The sequence below is a fragment of the Salmo salar genome, chromosome 03 (genome assembly GCF_965601325.2).
Source record: "Salmo salar chromosome 03, fSalSal1, whole genome shotgun sequence".
Taxonomy (NCBI): Eukaryota; Metazoa; Chordata; class Actinopteri; order Salmoniformes; family Salmonidae; genus Salmo; species Salmo salar.
In genome coordinates this window covers 19,501,947-19,525,110 of record NC_138293.1, presented here as the reverse complement: position 1 = coordinate 19,525,110, position 23,164 = coordinate 19,501,947, and the positions used below count along the sequence as shown (strand labels likewise).

Genomic DNA, 23,164 nt, shown 5'->3' with positions numbered 1-23,164 from the left:
GTGAGTCCTCCAGATCAGACACAGTAGGGATGACCAGGGATCTTCTCTGTTTCATGAGTCCTCCAGATCAGAGGCAGTAGGGATGACCAGGGATGTTCTCTGTTTAGTGAGTCCTCCAGATCAGAGGCAGTAGGGATGACCAGGGATGTTCTCTGTTTAGTGAGTCCTCCAGATCAGAGGCAGTGGGGATGACCAGGGATGTTCTCTGTTTAGTGAGTCCTCCAGATCAGAGGCAGTAGGGATGACCAGGGATGTTCTCTGTTTAGTAAGTCCACCAGATCAGAGGCAGTGGGGATGACCAGGGATGTTCTCTGTTTAGTGAGTCCTCCAGATCAGAGGCAGTGGGGATGACCAGGGATGTTCTCTGTTTAGTGAGTCCTCCGATTCAGAGGCAGTAGGGATGACCAGGGATGTTCTCTGTTTAGTGAGTCCTCCAGATCAGAGGCAGTAGGGATGACCAGGGATGTTCTCTGTTTAGTGAGTCCTCCAGATCAGAGGCAGTGGGGATGACCAGGGATGTTCGGTTGATAAGTGTGTGAATTGGACTGTTTTCCTGTCCTGCTAAGCATTAAAAATGTAACGAGTACTTTTGGGTGTCAAGGAAAATGTACGGAGTAAAAAGTACAATATTTTCTTAAGGAATAAAAGTAAAAAGTAAAAGTAGTCAAAAATATAAATAGTAAAGTACAGATACACCAAAAAACTACTTAAGTAGTTCTTTAAAATATTTTTACTTAAGTACTTTACACCACTGCCTACCACTTCGCGGCTGAGCCGATGTTGCTCCTATACATTTCCACTTTACAATAACAGCACTTACAGTTGACCGGGGCAGCTCTAACCTGTTGGGGATAGGGGGCAGTATTTGCACGGCCGGATAAAAAACGTACCCGATTTAATCTGGTTACTACTCCTGCCCAGTCACTAGAATATGCATATAATTGTTTGATTTGGATAGAAAACACCCTAAAGTTTCTAAAACTGTTTGAATTGTGTCTGTGAGTATAACAGAACTCATTTGGCAGGCCAAAACCTGAGAAGATTCCAAACAGGAAGCGCTCTCTCTGACTATTTCTTGGCCTTCTTGATCATCTCTAACCAAAACAAGGGATCTCTGGCATAACGTGACATTTTCTAACGCTCCCATAGGCTCTCAGAAGGCGCCAGAACGTTGAATGGTGACTATGCAGGCCATGGCTGAAAAACAATAGCGCATTTGGATAGTGGTCGATCTGAGGACAAAGAGACTGAGGCGCGTGCACGAGGCGACACCGTGTTTTTATTTTTTCGTCTTTGAACTAAAACAGGGTTTCCCGGTCGGAATATTATCGCTTTTTTACGAGAAAAATCGCATAAAAATTGATTTTAAACAGCGTTTGACATGCTTCGAAGTACGGTAATGGAATATTTAGAATTCTTTTGTCACGAAACGCGTCGGGCGCGTCACCCTTCTTTACCCTTCGGATAGTGTCTTGAACGCACGAACAAAACGCCGCTATTTGGATATAACTATGGATTATTTTGAACCAAACCAACATTTATTATTGATGTAGAAGTCCTGGGAGTGCATTCTGACGAAGAACAGCAAAGGTAATCCAATTTTTCTTATAGTAAATCTTAGTTTGGTGAGTGACACACTTGGTGGGTGTCAAAATAGCTAGCCTGTGATGCCGGGCTATCTACTCAGAATATTGCAAAATGTGCTTTCACCGAAAAGCTATTTTAAAATCGGACATAGCGATTGCATAAAGGACTTCTGTATCTATAATTCTTAAAATAATTGTTATGTTTTTTGTGAACGTTTATCGTGAGTAATTTAGTAAATTCACCGGAAGTGTTCGGTGGGAATGCTAGTCACATGCTAGTCACATGCTAATGTAAAAAGCTGGTTTTTGATATAAATATGAACTTGATTGAACAAAACATGCATGTATTGTGTAACATAATGTCCTAGGTGTGTCATCTGATGAAGATCATCAAAGGTTAGTGCTGCATTTAGCTGTGGTTTTGGTTTTTGTGACATTATATGCTAGCTTGAAAAATGGGTGTCTGATTATTTCTGGCTGGGTACTCTGCTGACATAATCTAATGTTTTGCTTTCGTTGTAAAGCCTTTTTGAAATCGGACAGTGTGGTTAGATTAACGAGAGTCTTGTCTTTAAAATGGTGTAAAATAGTCATATGTTTGAGAAATTGAAGTAATAGCATTTCTAAGGTATTTGAAAATCGCGCCACGGGATTCCACTGGCTGTTGAGTAGCCCATAGAGGCTAACAGGGCAGACATTTGATGAACTGACTTGTTGGAAAGGTGGCGTTGTATGACGGTGCCACATTGAAAGTCACTGAGCTCTTCAGTAAGACCATTCTACTGCCAGTGTTTGTCTATGGAGATTGCATGACTGTGTGCTAAATTTTATACACCTGTCAGCAACAGCTATGGCTGAAACAGCCGAATCCACTAATTTGAAGGGGCGTCCACACACTTTTGGTGATGTATTATAGTTAGCACTCACACTATAATACATGGAGAAACAGCCTGCAACACATGTACACATGAAAGCTAAATGCCCCTATTTTCAGTGATAAATGTTCATTTATAGGCCTTTTGAAGCTGGAATCCCGAATGGTGAATTTGCCATGTCCGTTTGGGATATTAAAACAACCTCAAGACACCGCAAACAATGAACACTGTTTTTTTCCCCCCTCGGACATCATTGCACACGTGATAAAACAGCAGAATATGTTCCGCAAAATGTTTTTACCCCGCTTCTCATCTCCGTTTGGACGCTCCTCAACTCTGTTTCGTATATAACAATAACAAAGGGACTGGGGAGAACAGTGGCGCTGGTTCCCCTAATGCGGATTCCATCTTTAAGCAGCTGTATACTCTATCAGACCTGGGTTCAGGTACTATTTGATCGTTTACCGTTTTGGGACTATTCTATTGGCTCATTAAGCCAGGCAAGCTCAAACAGGCACAGCTTGGCTGAAGCTAGGTAGAACTGTAAGTTGAACTGGAAATAAAATAAAATCTCTCTAACAACAAAACAACTGTGCAGTTAGTGGCTTTATTTGATTAGGATGCAACGAGGTTTAAATGCACTGTTTACATGTTATAATAGTCCCTGATTATGGTGGCGACTGATAGTGGGCGCTAATTTAGCGATGCGTCAGCTTAAATGTGTCTAATTAGGATTTAAAACAAAAGCACAGGGAAGAGTAATTAACCCACCTGGTTGGTTGGCACAAAGTCCAGGCCAGCCTCTGGCATGCCCAGGAACATGGCCTCACTGTCGTACTGCAAACACACAGAGAACACAACAAGAACACAGTTAGAGTACTATTCACTTTACTTAGGAAAATGAGACGGAGACAGAGATAGAGGGGGAAGACAGAGAGGGGGAGAGGGAGACAGAGATAGAGGGGGAAGACAGAGAGTGGAGAGAGAGAGGGAGACAGAGATAGAGGGGGAAGACAGAGAGTGGAGAGAGAGAGGGAGACAGAGATAGAGGGGGAAGACAGAGAGGGGGAGAGGGAGACAGAGATAGAGGGGGAAGACAGAGAGGGGGAGAGGGAGACAGAGATAGAGGGGGAAGACAGAGAGGGGGAGAGGGAGACAGAGATAGAGGGGGAAGACAGAGAGTGGAGAGAGAGAGGGAGACAGAGATAGAGGGGGAAGACAAATAGGGGAGAGAGAGAGGGAGACAGAGATAGAGGGGGAAGACAGAGAGGGGGAGAGGGAGACAGAGATAGAGGGGGAAGACAGAGAGGGGAGAGAGAGAGGGAGACAGAGATAGAGGGGGAAGACAGAGAGGGGGAGAGGGAGACAGAGATAGAGGGGGAAGACAGAGAGTGGAGAGAGAGAGGGAGACAGAGATAGAGGGGGAAGACAAATAGGGGAGAGAGAGAGGGAGACAGAGATAGAGGGGGAAGACAGAGAGGGGGAGAGGGAGACAGAGATAGAGGGGGAAGACAGAGAGGGGAGAGAGAGAGGGAGACAGAGATAGAGGGGGAAGACAGAGAGGGGAGAGAGAGAGGGAGACAGAGATAGAGGGGGGAAACAGAGAGGGGGAGAGGGAGACAGAGATAGAGGGGGAAGACAGAGAGTGGAGAGAGAGAGGGAGACAGAGATAGAGGGGGAAGACAGAGAGTGGAGAGAGAGAGGGAGACAGAGATAGAGGGGGAAGACAGAGAGGGGAGAGAGAGGGAGACAGAGATAGAGGGGGAAGACAGAGAGGGGAGAGAGAGACGGAGACAGAGATAGAGGGGGGAAACAGAGAGGGGGAGAGGGAGACAGAGATAGAGGGGGAAGACAGAGAGGGGGAGAGGGAGACAGAGATAGAGGGGGGAAACAGAGAGGGGGAGAGGGAGACAGAGATAGAGGGGGGAAACAGAGAGGGGGAGAGGGAGACAGAGATAGAGGGGGAAGACAAATAGGGGAGAGAGAGAGGGAGACAGAGATAGAGGGGGGAAACAGAGGGGGAGAGGGAGACAGAGATAGAGGGGGGAAACAGAGAGGGGAGCGAGAGAGGGAGACAGAGATAGAGGGGGAAGACAGAGAGGGAGACAGAGATAGAGGGGGAAGACAGAGAGGGGGAGAGGGAGACAGAGATAGAGGGGGAAGACAGAGAGGGGGAGAGGGAGACAGAGATAGAGGGGGGAAACAGAGAGGGGAGCGAGAGAGGGAGACAGAGATAGAGGGGGAAGACAGAGAGGGAGACAGAGATAGAGGGGGAAGACAGAGAGGGGGAGAGGGAGACAGAGGGGGAAGACAGAGAGGGGAGAGAGAGGGAGACAGAGATAGAGGGGGAAGACAGAGAGGGAGACAGAGATAGAGGGGGAAGACAGAGTGGAGAGAGAGACAGAGATAGAGGGGGAAGACAGAGAAGGAGACAGAGATAGAGGGGGAAGACAGAGAGAGAGATAGAGATAGAGGGGGAAGACAGAGAGGGGAGAGAGAGGGAGACAGAGATAGAGATATAAAGGGGTGAGTGCAATGTTTACTGTTAATTTCTAATAGTTTTTGTTGATGTTGTTAAATTAGTTTCTTCTCAGTTTTGTTTATTGTTTATTTCACTTATTTAGGCAATGTAAACATACATTTCCCATGCCAATAAAGCTCCTTTGAATTGAATTGAGAGAGAGAAAAAGAAAGAAGAACATTACAAAAGAGAGGGGTAGAGGAAGAGAGAGAGAGAGTATTATATTAGTCATGCAAACTGATGTTTTCCTTTTGTTGTTGTCTTTGTTCAGGGTTATTGTCTTTCCCTTTTCGGACAACTTCCCTTTGAAGGCCTTGTTCTCATCCTTATCGACTCGAGATGTCAGCAATTTGAAGCAATTAGCACACTAGTAATTACAAGCCACAAAGGAAAGGCTTGAATGCAATCCTTTCATGTGCAATCTGTTATAAAACAGAAAAGCCCCTCTGTCTGTCTGTCTGTCTGTCCATGCTGCATCCCCACTTACACTATACTGCTTTGAGTTAGGCCTATAGTGATTCACACCACACACACACACACACACACACACACACACACACACACACACACACACACACACACACACACACACACACACACACACACACACACACACACACACACACACACACACACACTTTGTAAGCAATGGAAATGGAGATTTACTAGTATAGCTAAAATGCAATTGATTCAACGTCAACGTTTCTTGTGATTCAGTGCATATGTCCATTATGATTTCATTCAGCCAGTTGTTCTTGAATAAACACCGAGCCCCATGGGTTTTGGCAGTGTTCCAGTTTAAATGTACGTACTGCATTGCCTTTTTCCCCCTCTACCCTCTTAACATCTGTGATCTCTTAGTTCAGGGTGACTTGCTCCACTTCTAACACATTATTAGTCTCAAAACAAATAAGCTACTTTTCTTTTGATGCCAGTATGTATTAGTGAAATGGGTCTGTAATAGGGAACTGTTTTGAATCCCCAGCCCAACTTGTGGAGTGTTCAAAAAATTCTGTCCCTTTCTTTAAAGTGTGTTTTAGATGAGTAAATGGTAAAGGAGTCGTCCAAAACCAGCTGTATGGCACACCAGTCTTGCTAAAACCTCACTCACTCGGTGTGAGAGTAGAACTAAACTGAGCCTGACCACAAATGGCTTCCAACAGACTGACATTTCCATAGGGTAATTTAACAAATATCATCTCCTTATAGGGGATTTGTTCATATCTGCATTGGATACAAGATACAGAGTTGTGATTGGTGCTAGGACAGTTTTAGTACGAGGTGATTGGACAAAGAGCTCTGTCTCAACCTCAGCAGTATCATCCTGTTCGAACCATCCCATGCACCTGTCCTGTCCTACAAGGGACCACACTGTCCGTAAAAGACGCCACCTTTAGAAAAAGCTAAGCCCATCCACACAGGTAGACACCGGACAAACGACTGCTCACCATTCGCCAGCTGTCACACCAATGCAAATGAGCGATCGGATGACTAAATCAACAAAAAGCCAAAACAGGGTGTCATGGCTGACCTCTTGTAAGACAATCCCCCCCCCCCCCTCTCTCTACAGAGTTTGGAATGGAGCATCTGCCTGGCAGTCCAAGGACAGGGGAGGCTGTAGGGTTAGTAACACAGACACTCATTCCTCCAAATGAACCAACACCTCTGCATTATTAATGATTACATGGAACAGACTCACAACAGCAGGAAAAACTATCTATACAAGTTCTATGAGACCTGACTCTCTTGCACAGTATAACATGTGGTCTCAACAGGGTTTTTCTCTCTCTCTCTCAATTCAGTTCAAAGGGCTTTATTGGCATGGGAAACATATGTTTACATTGCCAAAGTAAGTGAAATAGATCATAAACAAAAGTGAAATAAACAATATAAAATGAACAGTAAACATTACACTCACAAAAGTTCAAAAGAAATAGAGACATTTCAAATGTTATATTATGGCTATATACAGTGTTATAACGATGTGCAAATAGTTAAAGTACGAAAGAGAAAATAAATAAACATAAATATGGGTTGTATTTACAATGTTGTTTGCCCTTTTCTTGTGGGAACAGGTCACACATCTTGCTGCTGTGATGGCACACTGTGGTATTTCACCCAGTAGATATGGGAGTTTATCAAAATTGGATTTGTTTTCAAATTCTTTGTGGATCTGTGTAATCTGAGGGAAATATGTGTCTCTAATATGGTCATACATTTGGCAGGAGGTTAGGAAGTGCAGCTCAGTTTCCACCTCATTTTGTGGGCAGTGTGCACATAGCCTGTCTTCTCTTGAGAGCCAGGTCCGTACATAGTCAAAGCTTAATACTGGGTCAGTCACAGTGGTAAGATATTCTGCCACTGTTGTACTCTCTGTTTTTTTTTTATTCTTTCCAATGTGTCAAGTAATTATCTATTTGTTTTCTCATGATTTGGTTGGGTCTAATTGTGTTGCTGTTCTGGGCCTCTGTGGGGTCTGTTTGTGTTTGTGAGCAGAGCCCCAGGACCAGCTTGCTTAGGGGACTCTTCTCCAGGTTCGTCTCTCTGTTGGTGATGGCTTTGTTATGGAAGGTTTGGGAATCTCTTCTTTTTAGGTGGTTGTAGAATTTAACAGCTCTTTTTTGGAATTTGATAATTAGCGGGCATCGGCCTAATTCTGTTCTGCATGCATTATTTGGTGTTTTACGTTGTACACAGAGGATATTTTTGCAGAATTCTGCATGCAGAGTCTCAATTTGGTGTTTGTCTCATTTTGTGAATTCTTGGTTGGTGAGCGGACCCCAGACCTCACAACCATAAAGGGCAATGGGTTCTATAACTGATTCAAGTATTTCAGCCAGATCCTAATTGGTATGCCAAATTGTATGTTCCCTTTGATGGGGTAGAAGGCCCTTCTTGGCTTGTCTCTCAAATTGTTCACAGCTTTGTGGAAGTCACCTGTGGAGCTGATATTTAGGCCGAGGTATGTATAGTTTTTTGTGTGCTCTAGGGCAACGGTGTCTAGATGGAATTTGTATGTGGTCCTGGCAACTGGACCTGTTTGGAACACCATTAATTTTGTCTTACTGAGATTTACTGTCAGGGCCCAGGTCTGACAGAATCTGTGCAGAAGATCTAGGTGCTGCTGTAGGACCTCCTCAGTTGGGGACAGAAGCACCAGATCATCAGCAAACAGTAGACATTTGACTTCAGATTCTAGTAGGGTGAGACCGGGTGCTGCAGACTGTTCTAGTGCCTTACGAATTTGTTTATATATATGTTGAAGAGGGTGGGGCTCAAATTGCATCCCTGTCTCACCCCACGGCCCTGTGGAAAGAAATGTGTGTGTTGTTTGCCAATTGTAACCGCACACCTGTTGTTTGTGTACATGGATTATATAATGTCTTATGTTTTTCCCCCAACACCTGTCGTACGGTAGTTTGGTAAAAAGCCAACTTGACATTTGCTAATAAGTATATTGTTTTCACTGAGGAAATGTAAGAGTCTGCTGTTAATGATAATGCAGAGGATTTTCCCAAGGTTGCTGTTGACACATATTCCACGGTAGTTATTGGGGTCAAATTTGTCTCTACTTTTGTGGATTGGGGTGATCAGTCCTTGGTTCTAAATATTGGGGAAGATGCCAGAGCTGAGGATGATGTTAAAGAGTTGAATTATAGCCAATTGTAATTTGTGGTCGGTATATTTTATAATTTCACTTAGGATACCATCAACACCACAGGCCTTTTTGGGATTGGAGGGTTTGTATGTTGTCCTCTAGTTCATTCAATGTAATTGGAGAATCCAGTGGGTTCTGGTAGTCTTTAATAGTTGATTCTAAGATTTGTATTTGATCATTCTTCATCAAACCATTTCTCTCTCTTCTTCCATAAAGTTACATAATGATGGGAGTAAACTGTAAACTGTAGAGCATAGCCAACATAAACACCAAGCTAATAAACCAATACATTGACATGCTGTGAGACCAAACAAACACATGGGGGAGTGCTACTTTTGTTAGCCTCAGTGACTTATGCTACTGTTAGATAAACCCCAAATGTGTTCTGATTTTGATAAATATAGGCTAACAGCCATTTCATGTAATAAGTGGTGCATATAGAAACTCTGACCCCTATAATGACTGGAGTCATCTGACCCCGCCCATTCACTCAAATAAACCAATAGATGCTCTTTGCTGTCAACTATAAAGAGTGTCAGTGCCCGGGACAGCATCCCATTGTTTGGTTCAGGAGTTCCTCCCAACAGTAATAGTCAGTCAAAGTGGTCGTTGTGACAACAGTTTCTCCCGCTGCCTTTTTTCAATATACTAAACACTGTTGCGCTGTGGGTGTGGCATTTTCCTCATCAAATATACAGTAAACATTGTATAAGGCAAAACTAGAGAATAACCCAAGCAGACTAGACTAGACCAATGAGAGAGAGCCCATTTGATCTGAATGTATTTCTGTTGAACAGTTGGGTCATTACCGTGATGTTTATAGCCCCTGACAGGTCTTGTAGATTCCATTTTTTATTGGATGGTGTATATTGACCCCTTTGTCAAATTGGCTTTATCCATTTGCTTTTCCTGGCGCGGGATGATATGTGCCGAACTGACAGATCTCCTGCTCGCTGATACATACTGTAATGAAATAGAGTGAGTTCTATTTTCTGCCTCTGCACCTGTGCTCTTTCCTTTATTGCTTGGTTGTACTCGATAGGCTGCTATGACGCAGATGGGCATGCCGTAATCTCCTTCATTGTTCTAGTCTTTTTGGTCATAGAGGTGTAGAGGATGATTAAATGTTGTGACGTACACACAGTGTCGTTCCATGGAAGCTATGCTATGCTAACGCTAGTTTTCAGTGCAGTCTCTTCAGTGTCTGCAAACAGACCGACGCAGAGGACATACCTGTCTAGAATATCAGTCTGACAGAGTCCAAAAAAAAGAAGTGGAAATTGTGATGATTTTTGTCATTTTCTTTCCATCTTACGCGTTCAGATGTGAATCAGACGGCGGAACCTATTTCACTCTTCATCGGTTTTTCTCTGAGGCCGGAGAAGAGGAACATAAGAGGCTCCTATATTCTGGGAGCTTTTTATGTTGCAACCAAAGGCTTATCTTAATAAAGTATGTCTCTATATGCAGTGGGTAACATTGCTGTTTCACTACCGACATACCCAAAATAAAAATGAGGCCCAAATACTACTACAGGTTACTTTGTGTGGACTGCAACTCAAGACCTAAAACACTACTACAATGCTTGATAACACTTTATTTTGCTGTATGCACACATATCCTCATATCTCAAATGTATCATCCCACTGCTGGCTTGCTTCTGAATCTAAGCAGGTTTGGTCCCTGGATGGGAGACCAGATGCTGCTGGAAGTGGTGTTGGAGGGCCAGTAGGAGGCACTCTTTCCTCTGGTCTAAATAAAATACCCCAATGCCCCAGGGCAGTGATTGGGGACACTGATTGGGCCGTCTTTCGGATGGCACGCTAAACGGGTGTCCTGACTCTCTGTGGTCACTAAAGATCCCATGGCACTTATTGTTAGAGTAGAGGTGTTAACCCTGGTGTCCTGGCTACATTCCCAATCTGGCTCTCATACCATCATGGTCACCTAATCATCCCCAGCTTACAATTGGCTCATTCATCCCCCTCCTCTCCCCTGTAACTATTCCCCAGGTCGTTGCTGTAAATAAGAACGTGTTCTCAGTCAACTTACCTGGCAAAATAACGGTAAAATAAATAAAATAAAGTATTAGTGTCTTCACATACTATTGCAGCATGTTAGCGTCCCCCCCAACACCATGTGCAGTGCTACGTCAAGATCCTGTCCATCACCATTACCGTCCATTCATTCTCTATCTACAACACTGCACATCTCTGTGGTCTTTCTCTCTATTACTCTAACGTCACAGTGGGTCTGATCTGATAGTGTTTCATTTCCAGCATCACATGTGGCTGTGTGGGGAGGGCTGTTGATATCACGCAGCCCTACCCTGTGAGGAGCATGACTGGGTTTGTTGTCAAACCAAATTACACACACTCTCTCCGTGGATAAACCCTAGTCTGAATAACAAGCAGCTAGCTAAGTGGGTCAGGGTCGCCATGGAGAGAGAGAGAGAGAGAGGAGGGGAGTGGGGGGGAAGAAAGGACGGGAGTGGGGGGAAGAGGAGAGAGAGAGAGGAGGGGAGTGGGGGGAAGGGAAGGGAAGAGAGAGGGGGAAGGGAGGGAGAGGGAGAATAGAGATGAGGGAGGGGGAATAGAGAGAGGAATAAGGGTAGAGGGATGAATAAATGAGGAAAGGGAAGAGAGAGATAGGGGAGAAACAAGAGAGAGGAAGGAATGGGGTAGAGTGAGCGAACAAGGGGGAGAAAGAGCAAAAGGGGGATGAAAAAGAGAGAGGGGTGGGAGAGGGAGAAGGGGGAGGAGTGTGGATCTCAGTTTCTGCTCCCCCAGTATTCAATATCAAGTGTGGCATTAATCTTGGACTCCAAATCATAGCCTTGATGAACAACCTCCGTCTGTGGCACAATACATCTCCAAGTGATTCTCTCTCTCTGTCTCTCTTTCTCCCTTCTTTTTTCCCAAATGCCAATTTGGTGAGGGTCTGGAGTAAGGCTGAGTGTGTCTTCTTCTATGTCCCAGCACTGTAATTGATGACTATAACAGCCAGGCCACTTCATGACTACCTATCTGACTATAACAGCCAGGCCACTTCATGACTACCTATCTGACTATAACAGCCAGGCCACTTCATGACTACCTATCTGACTATAACAGCCAGGCCACTTCATGACTACCTATCTGACTATAACAGCCACTTCATGACTACCTATCTGACTATAACAGCCACTTCATGACTACCTATCTGACTATAACAGCCAGGCCACTTCATGACTACCTATCTGACTATAACAGCCAGGCCACTTCATGACTACCTATCTGACTATAACAGCCACTTTCATGACTACCTATCTGACTATAACAGCCACTTCATGACTACCTATCTGACTATAACAGCCAGGCCACTTCATGACTACCTATCTGACTATAACAGCCACTTCATGACTACCTATCTGACTATAACAGCCACTTTCATGACTACCTATCAAGCCCTGCTGTGACTCATATCACTGGGTAGAGGGAGAGAGTGAGTGAGAGAGGGAGTAGGGATTCAGGCCTATATAAATCATAGCCTGGTAGTGTTTCACCCTCTCTGGCACTGCCTCGTAAAGACAGGAGTGAGTGCTGTAAGGAGCTGTAATTCATAGTGGTAAAAATGTGAGTTTATAACGACAGAGGATAAGGGGGTTTTAATGGAAAAAACGATAACGATGTTTCATATAATCAAAACATTATGATGATTTAACACCAGTGTTTGAGTTATGCCCTCAGTCAGGATTTGACACTTTCCTTTTAATCTGTGAAGAAAATTAGGTTTGATATCACCTTTCAATTTCATGAACGTTTCTCAGACCCTGCATAATCTAAGATATATTTTTGATTTGCTTGTTTGATCTTGTAAGTACAGTACATGTATTTCCTATTTTGTGATTGTACCTGCTGTAGTGTGAGGAACCACACTGTGCAGCGTGTTTAGACCAAGGTAAAGTTGATCCGTTTATCTCAGGATGCTACAGCTGAAAGTTGATCCGTTTATCTCAGGATGCTACAGCTGAAAGTTGATCAGTTTATCTCAGGATGCTACAGCTGAAAGTTAGATCAGTTTATCTCAGGATGCTAGAGCTGAAAGTTGATCAGTTTATCTCAGGATGCTACAGCTGAAAGTTAGATCAGTTTATCTCAGGATGCTACAGCTGAAAGTTGATCAGTTTATCTCAGGATGCTACAGCTGAAAGTTGATCAGTTTATCTCAGGATGCTACAGCTGAAAGTTAGATCAGTTTATCTCAGGATGCTACAGCTGAAAGTTGATCAGTTTATCTCAGGATGCTACAGCTGAAAGTTGATCAGTTTATCTCAGGATGCTACAGCTGAAAGTTGATCAGTTTATCTCAGGATGCTAGAGCTGAAAGTTGATCAGTTTATCTCAGGATGCTACAGCTGAAAGTTGATCAGTTTATCTCAGGATGCTACAGCTGAAAGTTAGATCAGTTTATCTCAGGATGCTACAGCTGAAAGTTGATCAGTTTATCTCAGGATGCTACAGCTGAAAGTTAGATCAGTTTATCTCAGGATGCTACAGCTGAAAGTTAGATCAGTTTATCTCAGGATGCTACAGCTGAAAGTTGATCAGTTTATCTCAGGATGCTAGAGCTGAAAGTTGATCAGTTTATCTCAGGATGCTACAGCTGAAAGTTGATCAGTTTATCTCAGGATGCTACAGCTGAAAGTTAGATCAGTTTATCTCAGGATGCTACAGCTGAAAGTTGATCAGTTTATCTCAGGATGCTACAGCTGAAAGTTGATCAGTTTATCTCAGGATGCTACAGCTGAAAGTTAGATCAGTTTATCTCAGGATGCTACAGCTGAAAGTTAGATCAGTTTATCTCAGGATGCTACAGCTGAAAGTTGATCAGTTTATCTCAGGATGTTACAGCTTAACGTTAGATCAGTTTATCTCAGGATGCTACAGCTGAAAGTTGATCAGTTTATCTCAGGATGTTACAGCTGAAGGTTAGATCAGTTTATCTCAGGATGCTACAGCTGAAAGTTGATCAGTTTATCTCAGGATGCTAGAGCTGAAAGTTGATCAGTTTATCTCAGGATGCTACAGCTGAAAGTTGATCAGTTTATCTCAGGATGCTACAGCTGAAAGTTAGATCAGTTTATCTCAGGATGCTACAGCTGAAAGTTGATCAGTTTATCTCAGGATGCTACAGCTGAAAGTTAGATCAGTTTATCTCAGGATGCTACAGCTGAAAGTTAGATCAGTTTATCTCAGGATGCTACAGCTGAAAGTTGATCAGTTTATCTCAGGATGCTAGAGCTGAAAGTTGATCAGTTTATCTCAGGATGCTACAGCTGAAAGTTAGATCAGTTTATCTCAGGATGCTACAGCTGAAAGTTGATCAGTTTATCTCAGGATGCTACAGCTGAAAGTTGATCAGTTTATCTCAGGATGCTACAGCTGAAAGTTAGATCAGTTTATCTCAGGATGCTACAGCTGAAAGTTAGATCAGTTTATCTCAGGATGCTACAGCTGAAAGTTGATCAGTTTATCTCAGGATGTTACAGCTTAACGTTGGATCAGTTTATCTCAGGATGCTACAGCTGAAAGTTGATCAGTTTATCTCAGGATGTTACAGCTGAAGGTTAGATCAGTTTATCTCAGGATGCTACAGCTGAAAGTTGATCAGTTTATCTCAGGATGCTACAGCTGAAGGTTAGATCAGTTTATCTCAGGATGCTACAGCTGAAAGTTGATCAGTTTATCTCAGGATTCTACAGCTGAAAGTTGATCAGTTTATCTCAGGATGCTACAGCTGAAAGTTAGATCAGTTTATCTCAGGATGCTACAGCTGAAAGTTGATCAGTTTATCTCAGGATGCTACAGCTTAACGTTAGATTAGTTTATCTCAGGATGCTACAGCTGAAAGTTGATCAGTTTATCTCAGGATGCTACAGCTGAAAGTTGATCAGTTTATCTCAGGATGCTACAGCTGAAAGTTGATCAGTTTATCGCAGGATGCTACAGCTGAAAGTTAGATCAGTTTATCTCAGGATGCTACAGCTGAAAGTTGATCAGTTTATCTCAGGATGCTACAGCTGAAAGTTAGATCAGTTTATCTCAGGATGCTACAGCTGAAAGTTGATCAGTTTATCTCAGGATGCTACAGCTGAAAGTTGATCAGTTTATCTCAGGATGCTACAGCTGAAAGTTGATCAGTTTATCTCAGGATGCTACAGCTGAAAGTTGATCAGTTTATCTCAGGATGCTACAGCTGAAAGTTGATCAGTTTATCTCAGGATGCTACAGCTGAAAGTTGATCAGTTTATCTCAGGATGCTACAGCTGAAAGTTGATCAGTTTATCTCAGGATGCTACAGCTGAAAGTTGATCAGTTTATCTCAGGATGCTACAGCTGAAAGTTGATCAGTTTATCTCAGGATGCTACAGCTGAAAGTTAGATCAGTTGATTTCTAGTGCTTTTTTGTTATGCTTCTTTGAATTGGTGAGGGTGGTTTCTGTGCTGCTTTATGCCAAGGCACAATGTGGAGCAATATGACGATATACCTTGTGCTGAAAGATAACCTACATACTATATGTCGGATCTTCATTTGAGCAAGTTTGCAGCAACAGGTAATGTGAATTATTATGTGGATTATAATAATGGACATTTTTGTAGGGGTTGATACATTTTATGTAAGGGAAAATCAAGTCTTAAACTTCAAAGTGGAAATTACAAACTTCAGAAGCCCTTTTAAAATTCAAATACACTGCAAGTTAAACATCTGTAGGGGCTGCCAGAGATAACAGACGAAAACACAAACACACAAACACGCAGACACACAATCAGAAATAACTCAACAATTACATTTAATCACTTACAGTATGATGACACACAAGGTATATTACAAAACTATTTATACAGAATACCAACTGTGACCAACCACACTGCGACCAACTACACTGCGACCAACCACACTGTGCAAACACACAATCACTACTTGGTACAATGAACAAATACCAACCCAGGGACATGATAACAGGCTGGTAACTAAGTTCTCATTTCAGCCATTATGTTTCCCCAACATAACCCTTTGTCAATGTCCCATTAAATTAATCTAAAATCTAACTTCCAGCCCAATTAATTCAGATGTTGGGTGAATCATTCTCTTAGCAAAACGCCTTGCACAGTGCCTCATTAAAATATGAATCAGCATCCCTTTCAATTTAGATGCCCTCTCTTTCTCTCCACATCTCTCTCTCTCGTCACCTCTTGTGACACCTGCTTAACACAACAGGTAACATGCTTATTAGATCATTAACAAGCAGTTTTTTATCCCCAATGCAACAAACTGACAGACCCCACATTTCCATCTTCTCAAGTCTGATTTACAGAATCTGAATTCTGAATAGAAAATAATTCCACCATCTGTTATGAAGATCAAAACTGACTTCGGGAGTCTTGTTCAGTCATTAAGCTTTTAATCAGGAAATCACCATGGGACAATTATAAACGCATCTCCACCAGAATCAAGCAACTGATACATCATTTAACCTGAGATCATACTGACAGACAGTTGCTGATATGTATAATCTTTATGATTATATTTTCCAGTACAGCTGGAGACAGATAGTAGGGGCATAGACAAAGGTTTGGCAGGGGGTATATGCCACGGACACCTGCATCACGCTTCCAGACAAACTAAACACCTTCTTTGCCCGCTTTGAGGATAATACAGTGCCAACGACGCGGCTCGCTAACAAGGACTGCGCCCTCCTTCTCCGAGGCAGACGTGAGTTAAACATTTAAACGTGTTAACCCTCGCAAGGCTGCTGGCCCAAATGGCATCCCTAGCCGGGTCCTCAGAGCATGCGCAGACCAGCTGGCTGGTGTGTTTACGGACATATTCAACCAATCCCTATCCCAGTCTGTTGTCCCCACATGATTCAAGATGGCTAACATTGTTCCTGTACCCAAGAAGGCAAAGATAACTGAACTAAATTATTACCGCCCCGTAGCACTCACTTCTGTCATCATGAAGTGCTTTGAGAGGCTAATCAAAGATCATAGGGAGCACCCCCCATCCACATCAAAGGGACAGCAGTGGAGAAAGTGGAACGTTTTAAGTTCCTGGGCATACACATCACAGACAAACTGAAATGGTCCACCCACACAGACAGTGTGGTGAAGAAGGCACAACAGCGCCTCTTCAACCTCAGGAGGCTGAAGAAATTTGGCTTGTCACCCAAAACCCTGACAAACTTTTACAGATGCACAATCAAGAGCATCCTGTCGGGCTTTATCACAGCCTGGTATGGCAACTGCACCGCCCTCAACCACAAGGATCTCCAAAGGGTGGTGCACCCTGCACAACCTATCACCGGGGGCAAACTACCTGCCCTCCATGACACCTACAGCACCCGATGTCACAGGAAGGCCAAAAAGATCATCGATAACAACCACCCAAGCCACTGCCTGTTCACACCGCTACCATCCAGAAGAAGAGGTCAGTACAGGTGGATCAAAGCTGGGCCCGAGAGATTGAAGAACAGCTTCTATCTCAAGGCCATCAGACTGCTAAACAGCAATCACTCTCAGAGAGGCTGCTGCCAACATTGAGACCCAATCACTGGACACTTTAATAAATGGATCACTATTCACTTTAAACAATGCCACTTTAAATAATGCCACTTTAATAATATTTACATATCTTACATTACTCTGAATCACATGTATATACTGTATTTTATACCATCTATTACACCTTGCCTATGCCACTCGGCCATCGCTCATCCATATACTTATATGAACATATTCTCATTCACTCCTTTAGATTTGTGTGTATTAGGTAGTTGTTGGGGAATTATTAGATTACTTGTTAGATATTACTGCACTGTCGGAACTAGAAGCACAAGCATTTCGCTACACTCGCATTACCATCTGCTATCCATGTGACCAATAAAATGTGATTTGATTTGATGTGGTCTGGAGTCGGGAGCTTAGACCGCTACACAGCCCCGGGCACTGATATGTACGATCAACTGTCTGTCTGTTGGAACCATCATAAATGAAGGAGAATTGGCATAGTCTCATAGGGAACCTGTGTAACATGGAGAGTGTTCTGTAACATGTACAGTATTAACTATTAACTCATATGTGCCACTTCGACAAAGACGTAATACTAGAATGAACAAGGGGTCTCTACTAACAAGAAGTGACATCATTCCAAAAGGATCCGTTACAGAAGGATATGAGACCTCGTCATTGATGTTACTGCTAAAAGCTATTCTTGAATCCAATTTAACTTGGGATGATCTTCATATGTGATTCAGCTTCACTTCCTTTAGTTGAATTGACTTATCATAAGTCCATCGGTATAGCTAAACGACTAAAAGTCAAATGTAATAAATCAGCTACAATGAAGCCTTAGCTAGCTAGTACCACCATAGTTTCACATGTCCGTTTTTTACATGGGATTTTCCCTCATGTGAATTGTTTTTGTAATTGTTAACAACAACAAAAATACCATGTTTATTTTTCACCACTGTCAGCTACACCTCGTCTCCCATCCAGGACCAACCCTGCTTAGCTTCAGAAATAAACCAGCAGTGGGATGCAGGGTGTATTTTTGCTGTAATGAATGTGCCAAAACATGCAACTGGGAAAAAGGCAGAGAAAGCAAAGGCCAGGGTAACATAACCAAAGATAGGGAAAATTGCAGGAAAGAGGGAGGAGTTTTATTTAATTGCGCAATCATTAAAAAAAAACTATTTTTTTTACCGTCCATTTACAATTCATTTGCACTCGCATTTAAAAAATATTACCTTGAAATATTTTCTTTTACTATCAATACTTTTGGGTTTATGTTTTGCTTTCAATATCATTATTTTTGATTGTAATAAGAAGAATTTTTGTTCTCGACTTCAGGCGTTTTCCTTGATGTTAATGGCACAAAAGTAAGTCACTTACTAAAGGATTGCATCATATAATAACACTATTACTGGAATGCTTGAATCCTTCATTGAAACATTAACAAGGCAACAGTAAACATGTTGTTCCCCACAAATTATGCAGACACAATTAGTGACAACAATTCAAGCTCAAACAGGACAGGAGATTTGCTTGTTCAAAGTTTGGAATTTCAATTCATTACTATAGCACCTCCCTTGTGCCTATCAGTGTCATTTTGTAAATGCCTGATCTCTATGGCAAGACGCATTATTCACCCAAGTTTAGTCAAAATCAGGCCAGTGCCGACAGATATTTTTAGGCTATACAGTGCTTGTTTACATTTACTTTGTTTACAAACATTGGAGTAAATGTGGAGTCTTCTTACATCTGAAACTACAAATTAGATTTTCACTTTCACATGTGAAAAACGTTTGTATGACTGCTAACCATGATTAAAAAAAGGCAACAGTAAACATGTGGTCTCCCACAAATGATGTAGCGCCCCCCTTTGGCCAATCAGCGTATGGCAAGATGCATCATTCAACCAAGTTTCTTAAAAATCGGGCCAGTTGTGTCTGAGATATTGCTTGTGACTAATGTATGTACAGTTCATTATTATAATGCCCCCTTGGGCCAATCAGAGTCATTTTGTAAATGCCGGATCTCTATGGCAAGACGCTTCATTCACCCAAGAGATTTTCACATGTGAAACGACAAATCTGATTTTCACATGTGAATACTGCTCAATTCCAGTCTTGGAAGGCTGAAACACTTCTGTTTTTTGTTTCTACATGGAAGTGAATTGCACTCACCTGGTGTCCCAGGTCTGAATAAGTCCCTGGTTAGAACGAGATGATGAAAACCGGAAGAGTTATGACGTTTTGTTCATTTCGGTTTTCGTAAAGTTTTTTTTAGGCTGTTCGCGCACACAATTTTCTTTGTTTGAGGCAAGTCAAAGTTAGATAGCTGAAGTCTACACCCCTTCGTCTGTGATTGGTCAACAGTACTACTCCTGGTAGGATTGGGAGCTATGGACAGGATTCTTCAATGAAGCTAGACATGTTGTCGTTCAATAAGCGATGACTAGTTTTCATGCATTTATCTTTACTTGAGAAATACTGCAACATCTTAGTTAATTAATTACAGATTTCTTCATTAATCTTAGATTTATTCTATCTATTCTGAGGAACACTGGCTATGATGTTGCTACGGCGTCTCAAGAGGGACAAACAGTAATATTGCCACTTCTTTCTCATTTTTCAAGCAAATAACTTTTAAGGGAGTATGCTAGGCATAGACATTTGCTGGGAGAAAACCGAACCTAGTATGCCTTTAGTCCCTATCGCTATACGAACTGCATCACACCTAGTGTTTCATGCGTACATTTACATATAGATTAACATGTAGATGTAGATTAACATATAGATAGGTGTAATATAAACAGGAACGCACACAGATGTGATACGACTCAGTAGGGGTGTCAGACTGTGAGGAAAACAAACCCAGAGAGTCATATGCATCTGGGATAGCCTAGGCTACAATCACAGAGCTGGGCTACAGTAAGATAACTAGACAATGCAGGGGTGCAACTTTCACTGGGGACAGCGGGGACATGTCCCCCCACACATTCTGAAATTGCATTTTTGTCCCCCCCAGTTTCATCATTGGAATGTGATACAAAACAAGGCAACGGTGTGCTTTAGGACCATGCGGATGCCCCCGAGCGGTCGGGTAGGCTGTCCCCCACACTTCTAAAACCAAAGTTGCGCCCCTGCTTTGATGTATAGCAGTCAAACTACTTAGTCTAAACTGAATCTGAGTCTTTTTAGATCCCAATCCCTTTAAACAAAGAGAACTAGGAAAAGGGAAAAAGCACACAGAACACCATAGCCACAGATCTAGAATCAGCTTTATCTTACTCATGCCTAATCTTAACCATTAGGGGCACTAATCAGTCACTCCAGGATTTCGCAGAGATTTTTTGTCATATTTGCAAATCAAGCATTTTGCCCCGGAAATTCTGACATTTTGCATGGCAATTTGCGATGATTTTGTCCAATTTGTTGCAAAAATGCCCTGACGAGGTAAAAGGTTTGCTGACGTGTGGCTTGATTGAACCATATTATGCAGTAAATGTGCGGTGATTGGTTGAAATAGCGAGCCCTCTTTTTGTACTGCTGTGAAGGGTCCGTTTTATATGATAATATTGCTATTATTTGACAGTTTTATGCAGAAATAGTGCGGTGATTGGTAGAATTTGCAAGTCCCCGTGCAATATGCAGAGAATTGTTGAATTAGAAAAAATATGTGGTATCATGGAATACTGGAGGGACTGAATAATGCAAAACTGACTTTAGCTCAGTGTCTTATTTGGGAAACTACATCCTATCAATTCACTCGTGAGCTTCAATAGACCTAATCTCTCCCTACACCTCAGGATCTGCCACTACAGTATAGTAACCAGACTCCTTTGTTTGTACGGGGTTCTCTCTTTTTAACCTGTGTTTAATTACAATAGTGCAGCTGTTGCTGGTTTACACAAAGAGGTAATATATCTGTCATGTCACCCTGCCTCCATGGCGCCTGCTGTTTATACAGAACAGAGTACAGGACAGAACCCATTACCCACGCTACAGCCATAGTCCCCGTTACCATGGCTACTGTACAGTAGACTACTGCAGGGGTTCCAAAAGTTTTTCACTCTGGGCCCCCCTTCCAGCATTAGGGAAACCCCCCCCCCTTGCGCACTCACAACGTCTATTTCTATGGGCACAAGTACTGTTCATGACACAAACTGTTCTCACCCCTCTTGTTGGTAGAGAGAATTTAGCACGTTTGAAACTTATTTCCTGCAATTCTATACATTTTGCCATGTCTAATGTGGATTCATGTGATATTTGAGTGACAAAAAAATTACAACAAATCTAAGGGGCTAAAAAACCTACATTAAAAAATGTTAGCTGACATGGTCTAGTTGATCTGGACATTTCTGACAAGCTATAAATATCTCTCTAAGGTACACAATGACTAACATGACAATAGGAACTGATGATGTGCTACCAAATATCGAAATTCCACCTTGTGCATTCTACTACTACAACTTTTAAGAGTACGTTTAAAGCTGGACTGAGTTCCTTTAAAAAAAAGAATTTGTGGGAGTAGGGAGAAATAGCCCCTCTTGTGCCGAGACACTGATTTAAGGATTTGGGGAAGGTGAGCTGATACTAGATCAGTGCCGAACTGCAACTTCAGACCGATAGACCGGACAGAACAGACATGAGCAGGGTACAGACGTTGCTGTTACTATGGAAATGGGATGGACAGTGTTATAAGGATGAAAGGCAGATGTTATCATCAGATAGCCCAGAGACCATAGGGCCAGGAGTTTTCCCTGACCACAGCCATATACACTGTGTATACAAAACATTAACAACACCAGCCCTTTCCATGACATAGACTGACCAGGTGAATCCAGGTGAAAGCTATGATCCCTTATTGATGTTACCTGTTAAATCCACTTCAATCAATGTAGATGAAATGGAGTAGACTGTTTAAAGAAGGATTTAAGCCTTGAGACATGGATTGTGTATGTGGGCCATTCAGACGCTGAATGGGCAAGAGTGCCTTTGAATGGGGTATAGTAGTATGTGCCAGTCGCACAGGTTTGTGTCAAGAACGGAAACACTGCTGGGTTTTTCACGTTCAACAGTTTCCCTTGTGTATCAAGAAAGATCCACCACCAAAAGACATCCAACTTGACACAACTGTGGGAAGCATTGGAGTCAACATGGGCCACCATCCCTGTGGAAGGCTTTCGACACCTCGTAGAGTCCATGCCCCGACAAACTGAGGTGCAACTCAATATTAGGAAGGTGTTCCTAATGTCTGGTATAGTTAGTGTAGATAGATGTCTCTTCAGGAAAAACTCCAGGCACTCGTTATAACCTAAAGAGTAGATATGGGCAGGCCACAGACATGGGTGGGTACATGTCATTTCAGGTCAGGCAGGGAATATTTCACCAGAAAATGTGATTCTCTTTAAACCCCAAAATATAATTTTCCCTCAACATTTAGCTACATTTAAAATGTCCAAAAACCCTAAAAGCAGTCCCATATAAAAAGTAAAAGCTATTTCATAAACAGCGAGCAAGAGCCCTATACTTATGCATGGATAAGCATCTTTCTTATGGAAGATTATCTTGTGTAGGTTAAGCCACAAGGTTCCTTTTTAAAGCAGCCTGGTTAGGAAGCCTTTTTCAGGCCCAGCTCTCGCCCTCCATACTAAACCACTGAGAGCCTCTGACTAATGCAAAACTAAATTGGATATGACTCTCAGCTGGTTTCCTAGTGAAATGCCCTATATGTTAGTCCTCTCTCTCTCTGTTTCCTCCTATTTTCCTCTCCTTTCCAGTTCTTCTCATGATAATATAGAACATTATTATATGTTATATTATTATTATAGCACACATTATTATTAAATCCTATCCTTTTCTATATTGCATAGTCACAACATATAAATCCTTGCTTATTTGATTATGGCTGTAAATTGTTATTGATGATGCCGTTTACATAATGCATAGAGAACAACATGGCAACCCAGTAAACGGACT

General features: G+C 42.4%; 1 protein-coding gene across 3 annotated transcripts in view; it reads right to left on the bottom strand.

Annotated features, from left to right (window-relative positions):
* The window catches only part of LOC106599578 (thymocyte selection-associated high mobility group box protein TOX), an 81,246-nt gene that overhangs the window by 42,114 nt on the left and 15,968 nt on the right, over nt 1-23,164 (bottom strand). For all 3 annotated transcript variants that reach the window (XM_014190867.1, XM_014190869.1, XM_014190870.1), the window contains exon 2: nt 3,233-3,298. In XM_014190867.1, coding sequence (XP_014046342.1) covers nt 3,233-3,298 — 66 coding nt within the window. The remainder of the gene's footprint in view (nt 1-3,232; nt 3,299-23,164) is intronic.